Here is a 13,535-nt window from a genome sequence, read left to right as displayed (position 1 = left end):
AGTATAATTAATAATTTATATAAGTACAGTACATGTTAGAATTAAGTAGCTTGTATGGACCAACAAGATAACTCAGGGGTCTAAATCGCCTGCTTAGGCAAGCTTAAGCAAGTGCAGGGACCACCCAGCACCACATGTGGAGCCAGCTGTACCCCCAGGGCAGGCTGAGCCAGCCACAAAAAAAAAAAAAAAGAATTAAATGGTTTCTATTTTTGTCAATTCGTTTGTGATTAAAGAAAAAGATAGAAAGAGCAAGACATTTCACGTATATATTCTCGTTGACAGCTTGAAAGCACAAGTGAAAATGTCGAACCTTACCATCAACTGAAAAACACTGTGACTGTGGACAGCAGTGTGGGCAACGACACTACTTTCCTAGTCACATGGCAGATCAGTGGTCCTCCTGAGATTGTGCTGTCGGATCCTACCGGAAGAAAATACTACACAAATAATTTTATCACCAGCCTAGCCTCTCAGACATCTAGGCTTTACATTGCAGGAACCGCCAAGGTAGGTGTTATGAGCTTGTTTATTGTCACAGCATTGGGCCAAGTACATAACTTTCAATTGAACACAATTAAATGCATGGCAGAAAGGAAATTTTGTTTTACATCTGAAAGCTTTGAATTGATGAAAACGTTGTGAATGCTAAAAGTTTAAGGGAGGGATACACTCTATGCAAAACTTTAAATATTGATTGGAAAAAGCTTCTTGTGTCAAAAATAAAATTAATATTTTCAGTAGTTCTACAAGTAAACCTCTGTAGCTTACATTTTTCTTTACATAATCCATACATACATTTCTACATCCTTAGGAAAAATACTGTATCTAGAAGTTATAGGACAAGCTACATAATACACGTGCTTTTTGAGTACGTTTTTAAAATGTGGAGGTTCCTGTCAGATGATGCTACTAATGTTAAGACTCCAAAACAAGAGTAGGCAGACAGATGATCGCAACGCTTGAATCAGACTTCACTGGAACATGAAGAAGCCTGGAAATCCCTCTGCGGGAGGCTGAGCTGGGGGTGCTAGCATGTGAACCCTTGTCCTGACTCTCATCTTGACACCTCACTTTCCTCTTGGTTCTCACTGTTCCTGCTGGAATTTAGTGAAGAGTAGAGCAGGAATCAGGAAAAAGCAAGCTCTGTAGAGCTTAGTTACATGTAGGACATATTTTTATGCATCGAAATCTCAGCCCTCCTTTTTCCACATGACTTTTATAGATTTCTTCCAGATATTCTAGGGGGGCAAGAGAGTGGCATGTAGAGTATTTTCTTTGGTTTTTTGTGTGCGTGGCCGGTTCAGTCCACCCGGGGGTGGGGCTGGCATGGTATGTGGTGCCGGGGATTGAACCACTGTCCCTGCGCACTTGCCTAAGCAGGCGTTTTAGACCGCTGAGCTATCTCATCGGCCTCTATTTTTTTTTTCTTTAGTAAAAGATGATTTATTTGAAGGTGAGGGAGAGAGGGAAGAGAGAGAGGTCAGACAGCTACTCTGAATGAATAAGGAGTATTCGAATATTAAATACTCCTGCATTTCTTGTCTGCGGCTCCTCTCACTGAGATCAGTATTTGTGTAAATTACTCCATATAGACATCTACAACCCCAACCTACCAAAAATAGTAGATCTTTTCTTGATCCTTAACAATTTGTTGTTTTGGATGTTTGAGACTTCCTGGATTGAGGTTTGGGAGGAGTGGAGAGAAAAGCATGTTATTGTCCCCAGTCCTGCATATCTACATATATTATAGCAATATATTTAATTTGCTATAATTTTCTCAGTTCTAAAAAGGAATAAAATCATTTATCCTCTTCAGATAAAAGGGGAGTTGAGATTAGTATTTGCAAAAAACTTTGATCTGGGTGCTGTTATCGTTATGTGTTAAAAATATAAATCAAGATGTACCCTCCCTCCTTAGAATAAACCCTTGCTGTAATTCTCTGAAGTTACTTAACAGTAGTAGAGGTTCACTAGCCATCCTTTAATCAATATTACTTTTCTTGACATTCTTTTTAGTATTCTGAAAAATACATCAACAAAACAACACCAAGGTCTTAGATACATGCTTTAAAATTAGATGTTAGCTTTTGGCTTCTCTCTTTACAAAACAAGAAGTGTTTGTTTTTCAGCCTGGGCACTGGGCTTGCTCCCTGAACAACACCCACCATTCTCCTCAAGTCCTGACAGTGACAGTGGCCTCCCGCGCCTCCAGCTCCACTGTGCCCCCGGTCACTGTGGAAGTCTTTGTGGAAAAAGACAGCATCCATTTTCCTGATCCTGTGACTATTTATGCAAATGTGAAAAAGGGGCTATATCCCATTCTTAATGCCACTGTCACTGCTGTAATCGAGCCAGAGACTGGAGATCCTATTATGCTGAAACTTTTGGATGACGGAGCAGGTAACAAGAAAGCAATGGCGTTTTTACGTGTTCTTAAGAGCTCTGATGTCATGATGAGGCTGCATCAATGTTAAGCTTATCTGCAACATTCTTTCAGTTCTTTTTTTTTAATTCAATCATATCATGCTCTCAAGTTCTCGTGGAATTACTGATATGCTGAGTAGGTACAAGCTAACCTGGGGAAAGACAGTACCACTGAGGCTCCTCAGAGAGGCTGTGCCAGAGCAAAAGTGTAGGAGGAAGCTACATGACACCTAGGTCTTGGCTTACACATGGCCAGTGAAACTGGCCACTGTCACTTCATGATGTCACACAGAAACACATTTATGTGTCCTTTTGACATGCCCATTATCTTTAGAGTAACCGGCTTTATTCACTGCAACAATCAGACTTGACAACTACAAAAAGCAAATGAAAACCAAGAAGGGAAGCAATGATAGTTAACCCATAATTCCCCTTTGGACCCAGTTATGGAAAATTAAGAGGGAAATTGAACTTGTGCCTTGTGAGATGACCCAGGATAAGTGGTGGCAAACCTGTGGCACAGGTGTTTTTCTTTTAAGAGAAAACCTGTGAATGTATGAGTTGTTTTTTCTTCTAAACTAAAACCACGGTATTCAGGTTTAATTGCAGTGTTGGCACTTTGTGTGAATAAGTGGGGTTTAGGTTGCAGCTTGGCCCTTGGACTGAAAGGTTCACCATCACTGCCCTAGATTATTCTTTGGCCAAGTAGCCAGGTTGATGAGAGGACATAGCCCATCTCTAGCCCACAGCTTTTCATGGGTGTGACTTGGCCCCAAAGAGACCGGATCAGCAAGCTAGTGGAATCTGTAGGGAGAGTTCCCCACGAACCAGAAAATGAGGCAAATCAAGCAAAGTGCTACCACACTCTCATTCTGCACAGTAGCATTCAAAGCCCCTCTGATATGCAATATGGAGAGCAAGGTATCACGCTAGGTAGCAGTGGCTATTGCATTCCTAATTATCATGTTTTGACTTTCAAAAACAAACTCATCAGTCATTTCACTTTTCCAGTTTCCTGTTCTGTTCTTTTCCAAAGCTAAATTCTCAGAATGATAATGATCCTTAAAGTCTGCACTGGCATCCTCAAATTACAAATCTTTGCTCTGTTATTTCAAAGTTAGTTTTTTTAAAAAGCAAGTCTTGGGTTTGGCAGTCTACCATGGCAATAATGTATGACATTTATGAACGCAAGTCTATTCAGAGGACTTCAGCTCGACACCACAGAAGGATACCAGAGAAGTCTTGTTTGCCCATTGACATGAGTCCAAATGGACTCTCATGTTCTGATTGCTTATGCATGACCCTATCTTTCTTTTTTTATGCAGTCCAAAAATGCACTTAGCAAAATGTTTCTCCCTTGCCTCAGCCTGTGAGCTGGCTGGAAGAACAAATCATGCTCTGAGGGAAAATCAACTACTTGAACTCAATAGGCTCTTATATTTATTCCCTGGAAGTATTCATTTGTTTGCTATCTAAATTTATAGTATAGTAAAAGAAACAAAGAAAGAAAATATTTCTTAGTTACCAAAGTGTAAATTTAGTTTCTCCTTTTAACACTTAACACGTGTGTACATAGTGGAAGCAGTATTTATCTGCTAAGAAAAATTAACAATAATAAAATGTATGTTGGGCCTGTCATGCTGGCCCTGCCCCCAGGGCACACTGAGACTGCAATTGAGACTGGGCATGGTGGCGTGCCTGTAATCCCAGCTCTTGGGAGGCTGTAAACAGGCGGATCACTATGAGTCTGGTCTAGTAGTGAGACCCTGAACATACTGTAGACTCTTCCCTAAAACACAAATTAATTAGTTAATTAAATGTATGCACATAAGATGTTTTATGATTTACTTTCTCATGCACAATCTCAGTCACCAAAACAACCCAAAGTGGTATGTTTTCCTCATTTTAGGGATGATACAACTGAGGCTCAGACAGTTAACTTCAAGGCTACTAAGTTGCAAATTTGGACCCTGAACCTAGGGTTTCTAACTACCAAGCCAGTGTTGCTTCCTCCTTTCTTCTTGCCTCAGTGATTAAAAGAGGTGGCAGTGATGGCTTTGATATAGAGAGTTTTTCCTTTGCACAAAGACAGCCTGACCAATTAGTCATTAAGTCGCCAAATGCTAAAACTTGATCTCTTTCCAATAGACATACATTTTCTAAATCTACCATGATGGGATGAATGGCATTTTTTAAAAAATAAATTCTATTTTCCTTGTGTTAAGGAGCTTGCTCCTGTGATGAGGATAAGGGATTTTGGTATGTTTTGAAAATAATGATACAGGGCTGGGTGTGCAGAGTGAAAATTGATTTGGCCTCTGGGATGGGACAAGTCACTTCCCCAGAGCAGCCACCTACCCTTGAAGAGTAGATGTTGCCTGCACTTGGGCTAAGCTGGAGGTTCCAGCCACCTTGAGGTCTAGGTCTTCCTGTCACTTGGTCATGGATTTGGCTTCAAATTGAACTCTCTGCGGATCAATCCAAAAAGCAGAACACTTGCCAAAGCTGAAGGAGTCCAAGCAAACCCTGCCCAACTCTGAGGCTCCCAGCCCCTTAGAATTGAGGATAGTTCCATGTTCTCTCTAATGAGGAAATTAATTCCATACTATTTTATTTACTAGTGAATTTCTTTTGGCAGAAGCTTTTCACCAAATAGATTCAGGACATGCCTAAGCCCTTGAAGTCGTATGAAAATGTGAACATATGCAAATATACTTCTATCTCAAGGATAAAGATTTACTTTAAAAAGTCCATGACCATAAATAAGCTTAAAAATGGGCTTGGTTTCTTTGAAAAATTAGTGCTGTTTTCAGAGAAAGGAATGAGAGATTTAAAGATGATTTTAAGTGTTGTATTAGGTCACATTCACCCTTAGAGAATAATTATTCAGAAGTTAAAGAATCACAGGAGGAAATTATGGAGCTATTGTATTTTAAATCACTAGTTACACTCATGGTAACATCTACTGAAATGGAAAGAACAAGGGATGGATGAATGTTATTTTAATAGCTTTTAAAATGTTAGTAATTAACTATGATAACAAGTGTTGACACTGATTTTTTTGTCTGCATACACAGGTGCCGATGTTATTAAAAATGATGGAATTTACTCGAGATATTTTTTCTCCTTTGCTGTAAATGGTAGATATAGCTTGAAAGTGCATGTCAGTCGCTCTCCCAGCGTAAGCACCCTAGTCCACCCTCTCGCAGGAAGTCATGCTATGTATGTACCAGGTTACATAGCAAATGGTAAGAATCACCGGCATTGTTAACTTGTGGTGTCGTTTCATGTACCTATCTCTGGGGTGTGTCTGTGGGTGTGGGTGTGGGTGTGGGTGTGGGTATGTGTGTACTGGGTAGGGAGAGAGAGAGGAGAGAGAGAGAGAGAGAGAGAGAGAGAGAGAGAGAGAGAGAGAGAGAATGAATATAAAGGTGTGAAAGGGATAGAATTCCAAAACTGTACATAAAATCCATAATTCACTGACCACTTTGTCATACCACACTTTTAACAAAAAATAGTTAATTGCTTTAGATAACTCTTGCCATCATTTTAGTAATTATTTTGACCTCTTTCTTGTGACTGTTTCAACAGAATTACTACTGGATATATTATTGACATTTCTAAGGTCCAACTTCTATATTTCCTCTATAGAGCTTTAGATAAAAGAAAGAAGCAAAACTTTGCCAGCAGTTGAAAGAAGAAAGCAAAAGGCTCAAATAATCAGCACAGGAAGTGAGTTTCTGAATCAATATGGGCTTGGATATCAGACTACTGTGTGATCCCTGAGGAGGTTCTGCTCTCCTTCAAGATGAAAAGTGCCAGATAAATAGAAGATCTAGGCCTTGAATTTTTAAACACTGTTATTTTAGTTTCTCATAGAGAAGAGTAGTTACAAAATCACAGACAGATGTATCAGATGTAGTATCTCTAAAAAGTCTCAAAAACCATTTATAAGCATTTTAATGATATTATTATGTATTTTAGCAGTTACAACCAATTGTCTAGACTATTCCATGACATGATTCTATATTTTTGTGTTATATTTGTACTTCTGTCTAGAAGCTACAGTTGATTGGCATTGTCTTGCTGTTTTTTTTGTGTTTACTAGTGGACAATTCACTATCACTTACATTTATACTAATTTAGAGAGCTTAAAAATCAATGTAAATCAATTTTCAAGGTAGCATGGCTTTATTGCACAGATATATTATGTCTAGATAAAATACTTTATTTCTATGTAGATAGCTCTTTTATCTATGAATAACACTTTGAAGGCCTACTAGGTGACAAGTAGGGAGAGAGAGAACTTGGCATGCAAGGCTATCAAGGTGATGACTTTGAGCAGACACATAACTAAAAAATAGGAGCTGCTCTATTTTCACATGGCCAAACCTCCAGACAGAGCACTCCAGGCAAAGCAGCATCTGTATCTTCTCCTCCTCCCCCCAGGCCACTGTCTTGCTGGATGCACTTTGAATCCCAGAGAAAATGTGAGAGCTCTCCTTACACATTCCATCTCTACTGTCCTCTCTGAGCAGCATCTAAGCATGTTCCCATATTAAAAGTTGGTCACCCTCCAGCTCCCACCTCTCTATTTCTATCATAGCCTCCTTGAAACCAGCCAAAACAATTGTACGTTTTCACCTCCTGTTTGCTATTCCATTCCTTGTAATCTGACTTCCACCAAAATCGTTCCATTTGAATTTCTCTGGCCCTAATTGCCAATGGCCACCCTACTGTGAAATCCAAAGAAAACATCCCAGTCTTCATTTTTCCAGACCTCAGCAGTAGTTCCTGGTTTCTATGACACTGTAGTCTCCTGGGTATCTCTTATGCTCTGGAAGTTTTTTGGGCGGGGTCCTTTTCCCCCCATTTAAGTATTTTGCACAGGGTCTCACTATGCAGCTCGGATTTGTAGTGATTGTCTTGTTTTCAGCCTCCCCAGGGCTGGGATTACAGCCCAGACTCAGTCACCAGTTCAGAGCTCCTGGGGGACGGGGTCAGTGCAGCATTGAAATGTTTTGTCAGCCTCTTTTTCCAGTTCCTTTTTTTCTACCAGGCCTCTAAATATTAGCAATTCTCAGAGCTCAGTCCTAGCCTTCTCATTCTCCTGGCTCATGCCAAACTACTTGAGGTTGAGTTATGTCACTTTGATCAGGCTGCTTACCTTCTGTGTCTCAGTTTCATCATCTATAAAAATGGAAATAGTAACTATACCTTACTCAGAGCTTTGCTGAGAAAATTGAAATACTTGATATACATAAGGTTCTTTACAAAGTGTCTGGCACATAATCATTCAATGAATGCTATTTATTATTGTAATTTAAGATACTATTGGGTAATCTCATTAACCTACATGGCTTTAATATCTATATGATTATAACTTACATATTCAAATGCATCATCAACTATTGCAGCCTTTTTCTTCAGAATGCAGCTTACCACCTTTTACTGCTACCACCTATCCCAAACTGCTTTCTTCTCCCATCTGGACAATGGGGTGGCTCCCTAAGATGCCCCCTTGCTTCTTGAAGTCCTCCAAGAACATCTCTGTCCTATCTCATCTCAAACTAGTCTTCCCCTTTCCTTTCTCTACTTGTTCTCTCCCCTCCCCTTCTGGGCTCCATTCCTCCAAAATTCCTTTCTTCCCCTCCTCCTTCCTTGCTGTGTTCTTGCCTTCTTGCACTCTTGTTTTGTGTATATGTGTGTGTGTGTGTGTGTGTGTGTGTGCGCACATGTGCGCATGCACACACGTGTGCCTGTGTGTGTATGTGTATATACTAGGGATGAACTCTAAGGCCTGAGGCACGGTAGGCACTCTGAACACAAATCAGACACACAATCTTAACTAGACCTTTTGCGAATAGGGATAGGATCAAGAAGGGGGGGCATAAAAATAATTAAGATGTGTCTCCCATAAAGGATTTAACCATTATGTGTTACAAATGTTCCAATGAAAATAAGATCAAACAAATCAGCAAAAACTCTTCTGCACATTAGGGTTTTCACACAAATTGTCCCCATTGCCTGGGATATTCTTCCCTCCCCTGTTAACTTTGAATTCTCAACCTTTAGGAAACCAGGAAATGTGACTTCCTTGATATCATTCTAAATTTTTTATTTGAACTATTTTCTTTTATAATACCACAATCTGTCAAAGTATATTACCAATACAATCAATACCAAATTCCAGGAAGAACTGTCTTGTTTCATGTGTAATTACTGGCATAGAATATCCATTTCATAAGTACTTAGAGAATGAATGAATGAATGATTTACTGAATAAACTTAAGTTTTCTAAATAGACATTTTTTGAAAACGTTTTCAAGAGAATCTGAATCATCTCTCAGGAGCAAGCTATTAGGGAGATTTGTAATTTGTTGTTGGTCTATGGTTTTCTTTTGGCTTCAGGTAACATTCAGATGAATGCTCCAAGAAAATCAGCACATAGAAGTGAGGAAGAGCAAAAGTGGGGCTTTAGCAGAGTAAGCTCAGGGGGCTCCTTTTCAGTACGAGGAGTTCCAGATGGCTCCCGTCCTGACGCCTTCCCACCGTGCAAAATTATTGACCTGGAAGCTGTAAAAGTGGAAGAGGAGGTGACTCTATCTTGGACAGCTCCTGGAGAAGACTTTGATCAGGGTCAGGGTAGGTTTTCTGGCTTCATGATCTATTTTCCACAAGACAGTATTTCTAAAAACATCAGGAGTTAGTGAAAAGAGCTATGGGACTTAAAGCTGAGAAAGCTGCAGAGGGCTGTCATAAAAAGCTCTGAGTTGTCCCTACTGCTTTAAATCCCAGAAACAAGAGGCTACTGCAGGAGTACAGAGGTAGGGCAGGCTTTTGGCAATCACACAATCCTTGATTGGAGACATGCAGTTCACGCAGTTCTGTGATTTAGTCAGCAAAAACAAAGGCTGTTAGTATATAGTCTATGTATCTAAATATTTAAAGCAACTAATTTACTGAAAACTCACATGCAAATATTCATATATTTTCAAGTCAAATGTGAAGAAATATTTCCCCGCTAAGACGAACCTTTGTGCACTCTCTGCTCTGGCTCTAGCCATGATTATGTGATAAAGCTTGAGAGAAGTTGGCCAATCCCGGACTTTCTTGCCCTCTCTTGGGTGGACATCGATGGGAATCTACTCTTACTTTCCTTTCTCTAAGGCCTGTGCTGACTTTTGCTACACCATTATTTTCCAGATTTTTACCCAACTGTTACTCTGTCTTTTATCAAGAAATTTTTATTTCCTCTTATTAATTTGAATTCTGCTTCTATTTTATACCAAATTCCTGAATGTGGCCTAATTCTTAATGTATAAGTCCATCATATAGTAGTCCATGGTATTTTAATTATTGAGGCATTATGCTATTTTTATATCTGGTAGGATTCATTTCTTTTTATTGCTATATTTTAGACTATCTGGCTATTTTTATTATTTATTGTCCATATAAACTTTACAAAAGGCCTCACTACTGAAAGCAAGAACTGAAGGCATTTTAATAAATAGCACATGAAATCTGCATAATAATAATATAAACATTATTATGTTGTATCTTACTTTCAAATAACATAAGTCCTCTTGCTTAGCTTTTAGTATGACTCTTTATGTAGTATTTTAAGGGTTGACTCTTATTTAGTTTTTTTCTTGTTATGTTTATTGCTAGGCATCATAGCTCTTTTGCTGCTCTTCTCCTTAGTCATTACTAATAAACTAGAAAACTTACTTAAGGTGACTTAACCTTCCCATTTATGTTTTTAATTTCAGCTACAAGTTATGAAATAAGAGTAAGTAAAAGCCTACAGAGTATTCGAGATGACTTTAACAATGCCATTTTGGTGAATACATCAAAGCTCAATCCTCAGCAGGCTGGCACCAGAGAGATATTTACATTCTTACCCAGATCTTTTACAAATGAACCTGAATATCAACCTGAAAGTGAAGCACAAGAAAACCACAGGATGTATGTGGCCATCAGAGCAATAGATAGGAACTCTCTGAAGTCTGCTGTGTCTAACATTGCTCAGGTATCTTTGTCTAGTCCTCTGAGCTCTGCTTCTGCATCTGGCAGAGATCATCTTATACTGAAAGGAGTCTTAACAGCAATGACTTTGATAGGAATCATTTGCTTTGTTATAGTTGTAATACATTACACTTTAAACAAGAAAAAAGGTGGTCAAGAAAAAGAATGGGACGAAATTACTATGAACACATGCACAGAGTACCTCCCCTCTTAGTTTTAAGAGCCATGGCCCTCACACTTTGCAAAACATAGCAATAAACTGAAATGAACATCAAATTGTGTGAAAGTGTATTTGATTTTTGTACAATATGGGTCATAGTTTTATATATGATACATATTATTGGAGGAGAAATTACAAGACAGACTTAGATACAGAAAAATAATAATAAATGTTCTTCTTCAAAGTGGTGTCTTTAAAGGCAAAGTCAAGGGCCAAGTGGAATCAGAATCAAGAAAAGCTTGTTTTATTGGAGTGGAAAAATAGTTCCAGGAAGAGGAAAGAGGGTTAGATTCTGAACTATGCAGTATAACTGTCTGTATGAAGCAATTGTTTAGTTACTTTGATTAATTTTTCATTTGTCCTTATCTGTGGAGAACAGGTTGCTTGTTTATGACAAATGATCAGGCTGCATTTTTTATGTGAAGCCCTGACTGTAAAATTCTTTATCACTTGTCATTTGGTTAAATGTACTATGGATCAAATCCCACCACTAATGCTCAAAGAGACCTTTTATAAGAGCAAGAGGCAACCTTAAAATGAGGTTATTATCCTTGTCCCTTCATACTAGTTGTATAACAGAGGTTTATTGAATTTATTGTTTATATGTTTCTACTCCTATTGAAACAGTTTTCCAAGTTATTGCCCTGGGGATAATGGAATGAAAATGGCTCTCAGTCTCATAAGGCTTTAAGAATGAAAGACTAGGTTCTAAACTTATTTTAATAAGGATGTGAACAATATAGTTTTATTCAATTTCTACCAAAGAAGAGGTCAGAGGGAGAGACTGATCTTTAGAAATGACTATCATACTCTTTTCCTTGATTAAATAAAAGTCTAAAATCCCTTTTCCATTGAGGCAAGAGAAAGGGGAAGTACATATCATAAGGAAATAAAAATCATTTTTATCTAATTTTAGTTGCTTGTATTTTATTAAAGATTGTGGAACAATAGACTCATTTGGTTTGTAAATTATAGAGCTTAAAACTTTATTAAACAAGTTTAAATAATAATGTAGAATAGATCTCAGTTTTATAATCACTACCTGTTGAAAATGAAAATTAGGTGATCTTTAGGATGGTAAGAAAGGAAACACAGTGACCTGAGACAAAAGGAAAGAAAAAGCTTGAATTCCTGAGTAGAGAGACTGAGTACAACCTGTGGAGAAAAACAAACCGCGAAGTTGTTTGCCTAGCCTGATTCCTTATAAATATGTGGAGGACCACCTGAGCAGCTCTCCTTGAAAGAAGAGCAACTGTCTCCATTTTGACTGAGCCTGACACTATTTCCCCATATTGTTCTGTACACAGCTGGCTAGGACTTCTGTTTATCCTTCATTTGGCTTTAAGCAATGTATATTGGTCTAGCTGAGGTGCTGGTGATAGTCTTTGAAGGTGGCGTGCATGTTTCCCTGGTAAACCTGCTGCTCTTTAATGTGAGCCAGATCAAGACAGGATGGTAGAGCTAATGCTCTGTGCCACCAGCAGGGATCGAGCCTGAGATAGAGGCTATGACTTCCTGGGGCTTGAAAGACTACATCCAAGCTGAAGCACCAGACTTACCAAAACATTAAATACTATATAATGCAGATTACTCTCTCTGCATATCCTCTCTGACTATTGCAGAGGTAAATTTAGGCCACTCATCTAGTTCAGCTCATAGTAGTCACCTACTTCCCACAATTCTCAGTCAATCCTCCTCAAGCCATTCCTCCACCGAATAAAACCGGGTGAGGCCCTGGATTACTCTCTTGATTCCAGAAAGCCACCTTCGTGGCTGGACTTAGGGCCCCTTGACTCCCCAATAATTATAAATATGTTTTGGTGTCTTTACTTTCACTGTGGGTTGCACTGGGAGCGGTAGACTGGAATCAACTTGATGGGATTCCAATAACATAACTTTGGGATTACAAATATTGGCTTCTTGTACCAAGACAAGGCCCTGGCAGTGACTCCTACATAGATATACTACATCCATGTCTGGCCTGTAACATGCTGGTCTTGCAGTGCCTAAATCTTGGCACATGGAACATTCGAAATCCATGCCACCCAATTTCTAGCTTGCCAGTCGGTCCCTTCTCCCATATGGCCACTGACCCCTGCTAGCCTCAGATGTGTTTTTCTGGGGTTGCAAACATGGCTGGTGAAACATAAAGTGGTCAGTTTAAGTCCTGAAATATTTTCCTCATTTTACAGATAGGAAGATGAAAAGTTAAGTGAATAATTCAAAGTTTTGTGTTGATGAATGGCAGAGCTATATAGAAGAAGAGCCAGGTTCTGGGGTGACTCCTTTACACGGACTACTTAAGAAAAAATGGAAAGATGGTGGAGATTGGACCCAAGATCACACAGTGGGAGAGCAAATCTAGCTCCAAAGGAATATGGCTTCTTTTTGTGGGTATTTTCTCTTTAGTTCTTTTTCCATCGAGTGGATGCAGGAATAGAAAAGATGGACTAAAGTCTAGAAATTGGTGAAATGTAAGAAGAGACAAAACTGAGGGGTAACAAAGACATAAAAAGTGTCCAAACATAACACAGTAGAGTGATCTTGTGAAGGTGGTATGGTAAGCAATGTTTAGAGTTGTGAGGGAATGAAAGCATTAGACAAGGAAAATGTGATGAATATGAAAGGCTACAGATTTAGTCACTGTACAGTCACTATTGAGCCTGACTAGAAGTAGAAACAGAGAATAGTTGGGTCAAAGAGAAGGACAAGATTTCCCCACTTGGCCCTAGTTGTGAACAATGACATCGTTGGAGAGCTATCGTAAGATGACAAGGACAGGAAATATGAGATCTAGATGCTCAGTTGCCTGGCTATGGGAATACATTTCTAGGAAATGAGGTGGGCTGAGGAGGTAACT

At 39.0% G+C, this 13,535-nt stretch overlaps 1 protein-coding gene across 1 annotated transcript in view; it reads left to right on the top strand.

Annotated features, from left to right (window-relative positions):
- Positions 1 to 10,680, top strand: part of LOC101579482 (calcium-activated chloride channel regulator 2) — a 36,322-nt gene extending 25,642 nt beyond the window's left edge. Inside the window, exons 7-11 of the mRNA XM_012516499.2 lie at positions 286 to 510; positions 2,133 to 2,403; positions 5,505 to 5,675; positions 8,839 to 9,072; positions 10,200 to 10,680. Of these exons, the coding sequence (XP_012371953.2) occupies positions 286 to 510; positions 2,133 to 2,403; positions 5,505 to 5,675; positions 8,839 to 9,072; positions 10,200 to 10,669 (1,371 nt within the window). The 3' untranslated portion in view covers positions 10,670 to 10,680. The remainder of the gene's footprint in view (positions 1 to 285; positions 511 to 2,132; positions 2,404 to 5,504; positions 5,676 to 8,838; positions 9,073 to 10,199) is intronic.
- The last annotated feature ends 2,855 nt before the right edge of the window (positions 10,681 to 13,535 follow it).

Source organism: Octodon degus, unplaced genomic scaffold, assembly GCF_000260255.1.
Source record: "Octodon degus isolate 3935 unplaced genomic scaffold, OctDeg1.0 scaffold00109, whole genome shotgun sequence".
Classification (NCBI taxonomy): domain Eukaryota; kingdom Metazoa; phylum Chordata; class Mammalia; order Rodentia; family Octodontidae; genus Octodon; species Octodon degus.
Note: the sequence above shows the minus strand (reverse complement) of the source record. Positions and strands in the feature narration are given on the sequence as shown.